The sequence below is a fragment of the Nicrophorus vespilloides genome, unplaced genomic scaffold (genome assembly GCF_001412225.1).
Source record: "Nicrophorus vespilloides isolate i.1.1-1 unplaced genomic scaffold, Nicve_v1.0, whole genome shotgun sequence".
Lineage (NCBI taxonomy): Eukaryota > Metazoa > Arthropoda > Insecta > Coleoptera > Silphidae > Nicrophorus > Nicrophorus vespilloides.
In genome coordinates, this window is record NW_017096004.1 from 24,358 (window position 1) to 39,589 (window position 15,232).

At 30.5% G+C, this 15,232-nt stretch overlaps 1 protein-coding gene across 1 annotated transcript; it reads right to left on the reverse strand.

Annotated features, from left to right (window-relative positions):
* Positions 1–10,424: 10,424 nt before the first annotated feature.
* On the reverse strand, positions 10,425–14,887 carry LOC108569138. Its single transcript, XM_017930568.1, has 12 exons — positions 14,865–14,887; positions 14,396–14,705; positions 14,101–14,344; positions 13,929–14,039; positions 13,769–13,871; positions 13,570–13,716; positions 13,034–13,063; positions 11,317–11,629; positions 11,013–11,256; positions 10,847–10,957; positions 10,689–10,791; positions 10,425–10,624 (listed from the first exon to the last, which is right to left on the reverse strand). The coding sequence occupies exons 1-12, from the start codon at positions 14,869–14,871 to the stop codon at positions 10,476–10,478; spliced, it is 1,872 nt and encodes a 623-aa protein (XP_017786057.1). The 5' UTR covers positions 14,872–14,887; the 3' UTR covers positions 10,425–10,475.
* Between the last annotated feature and the right edge of the window lie 345 nt (positions 14,888–15,232).

The following is a 15,232-nucleotide window of genomic DNA, read 5'->3' on the forward strand; positions in this document are numbered from 1 at the left end:
GTGCTTTAATAGTCGCATCGAGCTAATCAGGGCGCACTTTTACGTTTTCCTCATTAAGATTAGAGTGAAATCGATTTTGCTGCTTTAATTGGCTTGCTCGGATACAAAGTGATTCCCTCCCTTTAGCAACATTAACATTTCACTTTAAACGATTTTATTTTTTTGCTCTATGCACTTTTCTATCCCTTTTGAAACTATTGCCAAGAGAACTGTGCGGTCGGTATCTGCGACTGCATAGAAAGGAAGAGGAACCATCAGACAATGGTTTCCGCTACTAATTAGCGTTACCACTACAAAGGGTCTCCCGTGAACTTTACAGTTGTGCGGCTCATCGTTGTCTGGGGAAGGGTGTGTTCACGTTTCGGCCCTTTTGCTCTCGTGAAAGCTTTCGAACTGTTTCTAGAAGCGCGAAGATGACTCTCGGCCATATTCAAAACCACCGTTCACGGATTAAAGTTCGCTTAACTTTGGGTTTTAAATCGACTTGATGGAGGAACTAATTTAATTAACCCAAAAACTGAAATAATCCATTAGCAATTGTGGCGAAAACCTGTATTCGTATCGTAAAGCACGAAAACTCATCAATTGGTCAGAGTCTCATTACTACAGAGTACTCGTGGTTTCGCAAACGATATTTCCGTTTCCGTGCAAAAACCTTTCCAGTTTTTTTTTACGATATCGTTTCAAGTCTTCAATAGTTTTAGAAATATTTATTGCCACAATTTAACAAAAAAAAAACTTTATAACTTCACAATTTATGTTCAAAAATATACTCACTTTCAATCCTTGTCTTCCTTTAACTTCATAGCACATATACGCCACCCCTTAACAATTACCATTCTCTGTATTGCATATTTACACAAATAAAAGTCTTTTAAATCTTAAAAAAAAAGTTTCAATAGTCTTAATTTTTATTTCTATTTTTCTATATACTATATGGAATAACTTTGATTTCTTAAGAAAGTCTACCAAATTAAACCTACAATATAAATATTTTATAAAGTCCCACTTTTGTTCCCTAATTTTCACTATAATTTTTCTTGCCTTCTCTAGATTCGAACTTGCAACTTAAATTTGTGAACCGGCTTTTAAAAATAATACTTATGAAAAAATTAAGTCTCATATAAATCTTAGTATTGATGCAATAATTAAAGTAATAAAACTTGAAGAAACAGAAACTTCAAGAAATTCTGAAAATATTCACCAAAACATTTAATACTTATGAAAACATTAAGTCTCATATAAAGCTCAGTATTGATGCAGTAATTAAAGTAATTAAACTTGAAGAAACAGAAACTTCAAGAAATTCTGAAAATGTTTACCAAAGCACTTAATACTTATGAAAATATTAAGTCTCATATAAAGCTTAGTATTGATGCAGTAACAAAAGTAATTAAACTTGAAAAAACAGAAACTTCAAGAAATTCTGAAAATGTTCACCAAAACACTTAATACTTATGAAAACATTAAGTCTCATATAAAGCTTAGTATTGATGCAGTAATTAAAGTAATTAAACTTGAAGAAACAGAAACTTCAAGAAATTCTGAAAATTTTCACCAAAAAAGTTAATTGTATATTAATTTCACTGAAATTTTCTTTGATATTAAGTTTAGTATAGATGAAGCTTAGTTGGGATGAAAATTTATGTGAAAATAATTAAACTGAATGAATGTAAGAAACGGTAGAAAATGCACTTTATTGTTGTTAATGATTATGAAATAATTCATCTCGACTTGATGTTAATGCATTTGTGCGCAAAAGGAAGAGGTAAAGTTTAACTTGCAAATGATAGCCATCATCTTTTTAAGGAGTTAATTATAAACTCGGGCGGATATAAAACGGAGGCGCGAATCCCGTCCATATTAAAACATTAAACTCGTCCATTTTACACGCAGCAATAATTCACTCCAGTTTTGTTAGCGGCAATAAACGAGTTATGATGATTGTAACATGGGTGGGTTACCAGCCAACAAAAACAACAACAGCAAAAAAAACATCCCATCCTCATCCCAAGTCTCGTCTGACGTGTAAGCGGCTTAAATTTTCATGCCATCCTCTTCCCCAGGATTCGTGACTTATTAAGGTTACATTTTCCATCTCATCTGTCCATTTTAAAGCTTCCTTGGGTGTTTTCGGTCCCAGACCATTCTTCCGTCTGAATTATTAAAAGCGGGAGGTCGGCTTTCATTCTTTCTTTCTTTCTTTATTTCTCTTCCACTCCAAAACCTCCGCCACCTCCGGAAACGAAGAAGTAGTAGTAAGAAAAAGAAGAAATCATTTTGCTCCGATAATTCAATTTGCGGATTTTTTCTCTCCTTCTTTCGTCAATCTCGTTACTTCTAATGGAAGCCAGAAATTAGTTAGCATTCGCATTCGGAGGCCGCGACAATGGTGTGCGTAGAGCTTCGAGCGATTGAGTTAATAAAAATCAATTAAAGACCGCGACGAATTTCCGCACAACTCCATTCAATTGGGTAATAAAAAAAATTTAAGTGCACGCTGGAAAAAGGGCCGTTGCAGTAAATTTCAACTGGGAATAAGAGCGACTATAAATTATGTTATACGGGGAAGGGGGTGCCACCGCACATTTTCGCGCCTGTTCACGGGGGTTGCTTTCTTTGGGTGGAGACAATGAACGAACAGAAAAAAATAAAAATGTATAAAACAGGAACAAGCGCGATGGGGGGACGATACATCATTTTTCGGGGCGAAGATAACTCGGGAGAAAATGCAACTGCTTATTTTCTTAGTTTTCCTTCGGCTCTCCCAGTTATTTATTCCCCGGGCGTATTATTCTGTTACTACGTCTGTTGTTGTTTTTTTTTTGCTTTCCACCAACGAAAGATTATCTTTTTATTTTTTTTTTATTTGGTATACCTGCGTTTTATTCCCCAGATGCGAGAATAAATAAGTGCCGCCACCTCCGTTTTCCTTTCACCCCCCCACGCAACTGTAGGTGTCGAGTAAAGAGAAACAAACGGCGCGGCAGGATGAAAAATAAAATAAAGAACAAAAGGGAAGTAAAAAAACAAGGGGGCGAAACTCTTTCGTTTTTCACCTCAAACCACGCAACACGCTAATCACTGACAAAGAAGAAGGAGGTGGAAAAAGGGTAGAAAAAATAAATGTGGAAGCATGAAAATAAGATGACAGAAACATTCTTTTTATTTATTATTCAGACGCAAATGCATTTCTGAACAATATCTCATACTTGACAAGTAATTTGCAACTACTTTGTTTTTACTATTAAGTTCGTATGTTCAATGAATTAGGAACTTTATTATTTAGTGTGATCAGTGTTGGTACTTGAAAATCATCAATTGTTATTTTTTTTCATTCAGATAAGTTATTAAACTGAAGTAAATCAAACTAAATACTTAATTAATAATAATGTTAAAAGAATCCAATAATTGGTACTTGCCAAGTAAAATGTAATTTATGTAATTGAAATAGTATATTAATTATTTCTATAAGAAAAATAGTACCATCTAAATAATGGAATTGCATGTTACTTGGAAAGTATCAATTATTCAATAACTTTGTACATATATACAAATTAACATCTATAATTATAGGAAACTTCTGAATTATTTAAAATTATATACTTGAGAAAGTAATGTAAATATTATGCAATAATTGATACCAAGTAAAATGTAATCTATATAATTGAAATAGTAAAAACTAATCAAATAATAATTTAGTTATGTAAGAGAAAAAATATCTAAATGATGAAAAAAATTTAATTTTATAAGTATATGTTACTTGGCAAGTATCATTTATTGGAAAATTTTGAACATATTTATTGACTTCGATTATTATAAGAACATTTTGTAATAGTTCTAATTTTATGCTGGAGATAACTAAAAGTAATGTAAATATTATTCAATAATTGAAACTTGCCAAGTAGCATGTACTTATATAATTGAAATATATTGTCCAAGTAAACAAATGAAATAATGTAATAATTTACTTACATATCTAAATGTTACTTGGCAAGTATCAATTATTGAACAACTAAAAACATATTAATTAACATTTGTATTTACAACAGCAATTAAATTTAACTCTTTAATAATTAACAACTTGCAGTAGATTTTACTGTATATAAAATTAAACATAAAATTAATTTACACGTTTAATTGCAAATGAAATCATTGTATCTATATGGATGCAGATGAAGAGGAAATGCAGAGGAGGAACTTTCTTTTTTTGTGAAATCGGAGCACGTAGGTTGTAATGCAGAGACGGTAATAAAAGTATAAATGTATGCACGTTTGTCCGAAACACATACGTGTCTTTAAACACGAGCCTGCAACTTCCTTCGACTGCAAATGCAAAATTAATTTCGTTATGCAACGGGAATACCCGATAACCTTTATTTCGAAATCGTACTTTCATCGACATCCAAAAAACCAGTTACATAAACTTGAGAAAAATCTTCAATATTTATATTACAATATAGAAACTGAATTTTAAATAATCACATTTGAATTTTTATAATATAAACACTTAAATTATGTTATTTTATGATATTTTGCATAGTTAACCGACGTAAAATTACGTAAATGTGAAAGTTATGTAAAATTATTTCACAATTGAAATTTTCGTGGTAATTAATAAAAACAGACAGCAGACAGCTTTAGAGTATTAAATTTAATATAACATTAATATTTTTGATTTGTTGCATCAAATAAAACATAAACAAATTTTGTTGCCACGATTTTCATACATATAAATTGTGCACACCCTGTGTATGCTCTGGGAAATACGTGACTGCGTGTGTGTGTATAGGTTTTGTGTGCATTTGCGCCGGGAATTCATAAAAGCAAATATAATTTAAAAGTTATTTCTGCATAAAAGATCGAAAAATGCTTTATATTGCATAAAGCGCGAAGGGGCGGTAGTTGCAGCGCGGAGGGGCGGCAGAAGCGGAACGCGCCCCTCCGGATGGCGACGAATATTGTTTCCTTAACGCCTGTCCTACATTATTCCCCTTCACAGAGATTTTGCATCAATGAATTGAAATTTTTATATCCAAATTTCCAATAACTCAAAATTATGTTTGTCACATTTAAATAAATATTAATTAATTGATTTCAAAACATTTTGCTACATCAAATTGAAGCGTTTATGTAATTTAAGCGGTGTCATAAAAGAAGCGTTACTATTTTCATTCACCGTCTTTCATATATTGTTGAGGTTATGTCAATTTTTGTTTGACAATAATATTAAACGGATTGTCTAATTTTATTAAGACTAATATAATTATGAAATAGTTTTAATTCTATAATATTTTATTTTCTAAAATTAAGAATTGTCATAAAAGAAGCGTTACTATTTCAATTCACCGTTATTTTAATACCGTTGAAGTTACATCAATTTTTATTTGATAATACAATTAAGTAAGTTATCTAATTTTAATTGTATATAAACTTTAGTATTATTTCTATATTTGTTTAAATATTTAGTTAAACATTTTGTAGAATATTTTTCATTATGTTTAATTTTGCCGCTATTTCAATTCTGCTTAAGTTATGTCATTTTTTATTAGATAATGCTATTGAATAGATTATCTAATTGTGTTAATGTATAATTTTGACTTTTTTATTGAAACGGTTTTAGTTATATAATTATTTTTTTTTTAAATAATTAAGTTGATTTATCTGAGACTTTGACACATGATATAGCGATAAATAGTTAATGGAAAGAATGGGAAATTTGTTGAGGCGGAATTGGGTATATAGGACGTCTGATACAAGGGTATAAGGAAAATTACAGAATAGTTTAGTCAGCGTGTACGAGCCAGAATCGCAATAAAACCGATCGCATTACAAGCATTCGCACTTAGAAATTTTATTGAACGCCGCTTCTCGAGGATGAATTTATCTTAAGCGAAAACCCGGAAACTTCCGTTTTCTACCACCCACCCCGATTAACGACACTATTCCAACAAAAGTTTTCTATTAATAAAACGTTAGATTCCTGTTCCATTTGACCGAGATACAGGAAAGTCGTTCGATCAATCGGTAATTGCTACGTTAAAAGCCACGCAAAGTAGTTTCAACTGAAAACGTATGTTTGATACTATTTAACACTGGTATTAATAATTTTCTCGAGGCGCTAAAACGTCGGAAAACTATTAAGACGCTTTTCTTACACTTATTCTTTATTTCGCATTTTCCTCGCTCGTTCTGTGTATGTATTTTACTTCTTTACTCGTTTCATTTTCTTGTTTCACATCCCCGCAACCCCCGGACCAGTGTTTCGCTCCTCGTCCGGTCATAAAAGTAGAATATTGTTTGTGCCAAAAAGTTTTCCAGCAACTTTTTAAAAGCTTCTCCAGCAACACAACGTATTCCTTCCCGTTCCTTTCACACTCCTCCATCCTTCTTCCTTCCACCGCCTTCTCCACACTTCTATATATACATCCATGCCTAGATACAGATATAGTAGCCACAACGGAGAAAGAAAGGGAAAAGAACGTCCGCTCTAATTAATTGTTCTCATGGTTCGGGTTATTGTTCAAAGCACAAAAGGAAATTCTTTCCACAGGACCAGAGTAGCAAAAAAAAAAGCTGAAATAGCAAAAGTTTATAATTAAATAATTAATTAGATAAATCACTTTCGTTTTTTTTTCTTCAACAAAAAGTAAAGTAATTTATAAAGTCATCTACTTATTAGAGTTTTTCACAAAAAGCTTTTTTTACATTTTTTTTATTCAACAACAATAATACTTGCTCATAATCAAAATAAAAAGAAAATGTTCATGAATTTCAGGCAAAAACGAATTTCTGGTCAATAGTAACAATTAATTATTATGAAATATTATTATTAAATTAATGAATATTTATCAAATTTTATTTATAAGAAAATATTGAAAAAAGTTTTCAAAAAACAACTTATATAATCATAAAAATGTTATCAAACAGCTGTTGAAGATTAAAGTAATCTTTATAAAGTTACGAAATACATCGGTTCTTGCTGTATCAGCTGCAGCTGCGAATCTCAAACATTAAACCAAATGGACATGAAAACGCGTATCTTGTTTGCGTCGCGGTTCTAAAACTTTACTCGTATTGGCACGACTTGTCTCGAATTGTCACGACGAATCAGCTTCAGCTGTGAGCGCTAAACAAATCCTTATATGGTTATGAAAATGCGCAACACCTGCGTTACGATAACGATGCGAATACTAAACAAATCCTTATATGGTTCAGAATCTCTGGGTCGAAATTAATGTTATGAAAATGCGCAACACCTGCGTTACGATGAATCATCTGCAGGTGTAATCGTTAACAATAAAGCTGCAGGTGCGAGAGATAAACAAATCCTTATATGGTTATGAAAATGCGCAACACCTGCGAATGATGAATCATCTGCAGGTGTGAATCGTTAAACAATAAAGCTGCAGGTGCGAGAGATAAACAAATCCTAATCGCAAGCTTTATAAACAATTCTTATATGGAAATGCGCAACACCTGCGTTATGATGAATCATCTGCAGGTGTGAATCGTTAAACAAAATGTGTTTTGATTCAAATAAACTCAAGAATTAATCAATTGAAAAAGACCTTAGACTGTAATTTTTACACATCTTTTTTTATTCATAGTTTATTCGCATTTCTAAAAAAGCGGAACATTTCCGATGATATTACTTTTTTTAAGTATTTACTTTACAACAATTAATGTATCCACAATACCAAAATTTCTTCGAAAGCCGAATCGTTATATAACACAAGCTCATCTGCGACGTCGCAAAACTAATTAGGTATGAATACTAAACAAATTCTTATATAGTAACAAGAACGAGAATCGACGAAAAGTCACGAAATCGTGACGATTGGTCAAAACCAATCCTTTTATGGTTACGAAAACTGACGACACGACAAGTCTTGCAATTGACTGACGTTACTATTATTATATCAGTACGATTATTGCGTTTTGTTTCAATTTTTTTGATAAAAAATCTAGTATTCCTATATTTAACGAATTACATTGAAATTCATATATAAAACCGGTTTTGATATAAATTTTAATTGAAAGGTTCCAATTTAATGAACGTAAACTGATAACGTAGGATTATAGTTGTAATTCCTCTTTCGTTTTATACTCGTTATGCATTGATGAACGACCGTTTTTCATTCAGCAATACACATCACAGATGAATGCGTGCGTAAATTCACCCTGTATTCGTTAAGCTGAGGTAAAAGGTTGGGCAGTTTGCTTTCTATAATACACTCAACCCTTAAAATGGTAAAAGTGTTTATTAACGTTTATTATTCCTATTCTTGGTGGATGCGACGGGGACGGGAAAACTCCCTTTTCTTCATTCTCACTCCTTCCCTTCACACAGAGTCACAGTCCGCCGCCCCCATTTACTTTTATAAGGGGGCGAGATAAGCCGCACGGAACTACATTAGACACTATTTATTTCCATTCGAGGGCAGATCTTTCGACCGGAAAGCTCAATCTTTTCTTTCTTTTTTTTATATATATTAGAAATAAGCGGACAACGCCTCGATCTCTCCTTGTTTTATTTTTCAGCTACTCTTCTTCCACGGTATTTACATCTTTCCCCGCACAAAACCCCACCGCAAAGCACAATGAAATAAAGCGCAAACCGAAGCAGGCTCTTAGTGCGAGATCGACCGATATTTTATACGCTCGAGGAGGAACCCCAACATCATTATTTTTTTTGCCCTCAGTTATCCTCCTTTTTTTAACCCGCAGCAAAAGGCAACTTATATTTTTTTTTATTTTGTATAAAGAAGGGAACGTCTTTCAGACGGATCCCAAAAGGATAACGTTAACATACACGAGACAATATTGAATACAAATTGAATTTTACAACATTTCAATACAATAATAGTTATGATTATTACTTTCTAAATTTTTTGTATTTTTCATTGCTAAATATTTACTTAAAAATTATTCTAGAAATATATTCAATATTTTCTAGAATTTGTAATTTTTTTTGAAATATTTATGATTCAGTTTATAAATTGGACAAAGTTTCTTATGAAAAACATTTAAAAAAAGGAACGGTTGTCTCGTTTTTTCAGTAATTAAATCATAGCTGAAGATCTCACCTTTCCAATGCGCCTACATACATCTTAGTAGTGTCATCGAGTCGCCTGCTATAAGCTGAAGAACATTTTTTTCTCATTTTTTAATCAGTTTTTACATTTTTTCGTGATTTTCTCGACAAATCCTTAAGATAGTTACATCATCGACCAGTCGTATGAAAGCTGAATATTAGTGCTGTTATCGAGTCGCCTGGTAGAAATTGAAAAAAAAAACACGTAATTAACGTCTTATACGTAACAGACAAATTTTCTGAAATATTCACGAAATTTTAATGATTTAAATAAAATCTAAATTTCTCAAGCAAATATAAACTTTCACAAAATTAATACTAAATTTGTCTAAACATTTCTCTAATTATTACGTTAATATATATGTAAATTATAAGAATGTAGGAGTATTTTCACAATAAATTTTGTTCATTATTTCTTCAATTCCAAGTGGGTTTAAAATAAAGTGCTGATCTAAAATCTACATTTATTATACAGAAAAAAGATATGAGTTATAGAAAAACCAGTTGAAAACGTTCCATCTTACATATTTTATACATATTTTATGTGGATTTGGATTTACTTTTTCCCGAGTTTTCGCCTGCACATTCGGACATCTTTTCAGAGATAGTCCGAACTCCGCGCTCGCAGCTTTGATACTTCTTCATCCGTGTAGTAAAGCTTTGCACTTCAGGTCATCCGAAAGCATCAAAAGATGGACCACAAACGCGTGCAATTAGCCAACTTACTGTAGAAAGAGAGAGAGAGAGGAAAAGAGGAGTAGAAAAGGGACAACCAAATCCCAATTAGTGATGTATAAAAAAAAGACGATTGATGCTCTATTTTACAAGTTATTAAGCACCGCAATTATTGAAGTTTTAATTACAATTTATCCAAACACAAATAATAATTAGGACGCATTCCTCTCATTAAACAATTTCCATCCTAATTGCGGTTTAATAATTCTACAGAATTATGTTTGTTTAATGCATATATTATTTTATATATTCAAGCAATCAATTTTCAATGTAATTTTTATATACAAATTAATATATTTCGATTCACTTCTTTTACACGCTATAAACTTGTTAAATGACATTTTTATTACATTTAAAAAAAAAATACCTCGCATAGTCCGGTTTTCGTTAGTTCCGACATTTTGAAACAATCTAAATCTAGTAAAAAAAAAAGAATAGTATACGTTTTGTGCTGTTTATATTTAGTTCCTCGATTAGTCCGATTTCAAATTGAAATATTGAGTTTTATGTACAAAAGATTTATATATTTTTTTTAATGATTTCGATCTGCTACATTCTTACAATTATAATTACTTTAATTATCTAAATCACATAACTTTACTCTCTTTTTTTCTTTAAAAAAAAACTGAATATGCATCAAAGATCAATCGACTTGCAGCTTCTTGAAGTTGCCATGGAAACCAAGCAAATCGTCGTTGACGAGTTTCGAGGGTCTCTTGGATTCATCTACTCTCGCCTGAAGGACCTTCATTAAGTACTCTTCATTATCCTTATACATTTTCTTCACATCATCTGCACAAACAAAAAGTAAAACAGTTATAAAAAAAAAATAGATTTTAAGCAAATGAAATTGTACCTTTAATTTCCAACAAAGATTTTCCAGTACCACCAAAATCTGAAGGTAACTCATCTTTATCGTAGTGTTCGAGAAGCGAATCGTAGCTTTTATGGATTATGATCTAAAGAAAATTTAGTAATTTTATTAAGATTATTAAATATGTTTTGTCTTCTTACCCTGTCGCCGATTTTGGATTTCATCAAGGTTTTGGTAAAGGCTACCAAGCTTTCAGCGTACGAAGGTAAATTGATCAAATGCAACGCTGCTACACGGAAGGAGTAGACTTTCTGAAACATCGTGAAATTTTAAATACAAAATTTTTTAAGAAAAATTATGATTTACCTCTATGATCGTGAAGACCTTCTTGATGTCCATTGGGTTATATTTAGTGATGACGCCCATCGTGAAGTTCTTCAGATCGAATATATACTCATCGGAATCGCTGAAGTCCATAGCGGTTCTAAGCTCCAAAAGATGCATCATTATAGCGTACATCGTAGTCACGTTGAAATCCTCAGTTTCTTCCAATCTATAAACATGCACTCGGTTCAAGTTTTTCGTGAGCTTCGGCAAAGTCGCCCAAGTACTACAAAATAAATTAAATATAATCTCCCAAAAACCACTATTTTCTTTACGTTTATTTTACTTAGTTTTGAAGGACGTTTCAATTTCAGGACTCGTAGGTAAAACATTGTAATAATCTGGCACCAAGGTTTTAATAGTATAATTATTATCGATCTTCTCCTTAGTTTTCTCAATGGAAAACTTATTCATCACGAGAAAACACACGATTTGCCTATCAGTTGGATGCATAGGCAAATGCGCCTGCAACTTCAACCATTCCTTAATAACCTTAACATCTTCCTCAACTTCGCTCAATTTCCGTCCACGATTCTCCAAAATCTTCTTGAAATCCTCATCGGTATAATCCAAGCAAGGAGATTTCGCTTTCAAATCGCCTGTAAAAAAAAATTGTAAAACTAAATAATTTGAGCCAATGAAAAAGTAGGCAAAAGTCAAATCAATCAATTTTATTTCGACTTTCTCTTTTGTTGATTGATGGCAATGCGAACTTCATTCAAATAAAAACAGTTAAATTAGATCCTTGAACTTTGAAACTGTTTCCTATTAATATTTGAATAAATGAACAAATACATTTTTCTTTCTCGTGTATATTAATAATGAGGTTTGTTTTCAAAAAATTATCGCGACTGACCTAATAAATATATTGTGTTTTATAAACATTTGCTATTAGTTTGTTTTGAAATTTTCGAAAATGACTATATTTAATCCGTACTGATCGAAACCGCACTCTTCAAGGTACTGTTGTCATTTATAACTATGATCAATTTGTTTTCAGTAAATACATAAATATGATCATAACTTATTACTGTAATTAATCGATATTTTATAGGCAAATTATTAAAATAACAGATCGATGCTTACGTTTATAAATTAGTTTTTTTTAATATTTAAACGACTTTTTATTGTCTACAATTTTATTATTGTAGACAATAAAATTGTTTGTTTTTTCATTCCAAAATAAATTATGAACACTTAATATAAATATGTTTGTGAATCTTTTAAATAAAATCATTTTGTTTTTATTAAAACTAAACATTGTTTTTAACAATTAAAAAATACAATGCAGAGAGCCTTGATAATGATTACTCTGCAAAAACAAAACAAAAAAAAGTTCGTGCAACTTGATAAATTTAATTATAAATGGAATAATTAATAAATCAACTTACGTAATTGCGTTTATGATTTTAAAGAAAATCATTTGTTATAATTACAGAAAACAATTTGAAAATTTGTAATTTCACTCAATGATTATTGGTTAACCACTAAATCATCTTCATTTGAATATTTTATAATATTTCTTAACAATTTTCTCTTTACTTATAACATTTTTTTTTTTTCAAATTTATCGATTTCTAATTTACTCAATATTTTTTATAAAAAAAAACTTCAGATTTTTTTTGTTAACATAGGAGAATTTGTATCCCAAAATTGTAATTTTTTTAATTTAAATTAAGTTTTTCTCCATATTATTATGTAGAAATTTCAGTTTTGAATTCATTGTTATTTTGAATAATTATTATTTTTTTGTAATTAGTAATTTATTATTTGTCCATTACAATTATTTAAAAATTATTATTTATTTAATAGTTTTTTCATCGTGTTTTTACAAATATCAAATTTATTTCTATGAATAAAAATTAGTTTTTTTTTAAGTGCTAAAGTTGTAACGTTATTATCATTTCATTAATAAAACACACATAAAATTGAATTTATAGTATTATTAATACCTGTTTTTGTTGATTTATTTTGAATGAATTAGTTTTTAAAAAAATACTCACAATTCATCTTGCTGTTTTGTTTAGAAAACACTTTGCATCACTAACACCGAAGGTTGCTGGTACCCATATTTATACGATCTTCCAGCTTCCTTACTCCCTCTATATTCTCATCAGAAGAATCACATAACAACATACTCACTCGTGATCCATCATTCAAAATAAAGCAAAGACCAAAACAGATTTTAGGTACTTTTTTTTGCTGACTTTCATTTCGAATTTGATTCTGCCAATCCTAGTTTACTGACCTTCTTAATAATATCTTGCTCACTCCCATATATTAATAATAAAAAAAATTAATACAAAATTTTTGATGCAAAAAAAAAAACAAGTGCATTTTATTAAAAATTACTACAGATTTATTTAATTTTTTTCTTTATCTAAATACTTTTTTAACTAACCACTAATAAATTAAACTTTTATATTAATAAAATTATTGTTTTTTTTTTATTATTTAGATTAAAATGTTATGAAAATCATGAATATGATTGATACTTTAAACCTTGTATTAAGCTAAACTTATAAGAACCGAATAAATCAATCGAAATCTAATTGCTTGAAATTGCCATGGAAACCCAACAAATCGTCATTTGTTAATTTCGTTGGTCTTAGCTCTTCATTTACTCTGGCGCTGAACACCTTCGTTAAGTGATCTTCGTGATCAATAATTAACTCTTTTGTTCCCTCTAAAATCCAAGCAATTAATTAATTAAAGATCAATATTTTATGTTATTTTACCATTGATTTCAGCAAAGCTTTGACCGTTTCCATTAAAGTCTTTGGGAAGTTGATCCACATCGTAATATTCATGCAAACTATCGAAATTTTCATGAAAGATAATCTAAAAAAATATTATAGTAAATCAAGTTATTTTTATTTAAAATTATTAAAATTTTACCCTTTCTCGTAGTTTCGGCTTTAAAAACATTTTAATCAGCTTGATGAATGATAGGGCATGTGATGGTAAATTCACGTAGTGTAAAGCGGCAATACGAGTCGAGTAAACTTTCTATAATAAAAAAAAACAGCTTAAATACTGAACTTTTTGGTACGTTTCAGGTGTTTCTTACTTCCAAAATAGTCATGAACCATTTGACTTTCGTCGGAGTGTATTTTCCGACGGCGGAGAGCGGAAAATACGACATATCGAAAATGTACTCATCCGCATTATTAAAGTCCAAAATAGTTTTAAGCTCGTAAAAGATGCAGCAAATGGTGAAAAACAGTGAAACGTCCAGATCTTCCGCATCTTTCAAACGCCAGATGACGACGCGGTTCAAGTTCTTGGATAATTTCGGTAAAAATCCCCAATTTCTAAATATGTGCAGTTTCATTGAATGAAATCTGTAGTTTTTATAAACTTACGCGAATTTCAGAGCTCTTTTAATGTCCGGATGCGATGCAGGTTTATTGAAAAAGTCAGGTATTAAACCTTTGATAGTGTAATTCGCGTCCAACTTCACTTTAGTGTTTTCTATGGAAAATTTGTTCATTAACAGGAAATAAGCAATTTGCCTATCGCTAGGCTCCAAAGGGATGTGAGGCTGCGTCTTCAACCAATCCTTGATGATCTTGACATAATCAAAAAGCTGATCCACTTTTATTCCGTGACCATTCAAAATCCTTTGTATCTCATCCTCGGTGTAGAACATGAGAGGCGATTTGTACACTAGCACTATTTCAATAATTAGTTAATTCAGTTAACAATAATCGATTTAAGAATAGTTTAACAAAATTGAATTATTTGTAAAAGAGAAATACTAAAAATAACGATTTCTCAATAATTTTTTTAAATTATTTTAGTAAATTGAGTAAAAAATCAAATAATACTTACTATCCATCTTATGGTGATAAAAATAAAACTGCAAATGTTTTGAAACGTTGCAAACTATTCTACTTTATACGTTTCTCTCTCTATATCAAAATGTCTACCATAAATTATGTTTAAAAGTTGTTGGACATGTGCACTTTGTAATTGTTATTTTCAAATGAAATCTTGATTTATTTAGAAAAATATTTTTATTATGTATTCTAATTGTTGAACTTGTGTACTTTCATAAAATATATAAATTTATGTCTAAAAACCACAGTTTGTGAAATCCAATTCAGAAAAAAAAATATATAAATTAATCGAAAATTTATGAAAATTCAATAGGAGACTAACAAATCCAATCACAATACAAATTTGCTTCAAAAACTTAG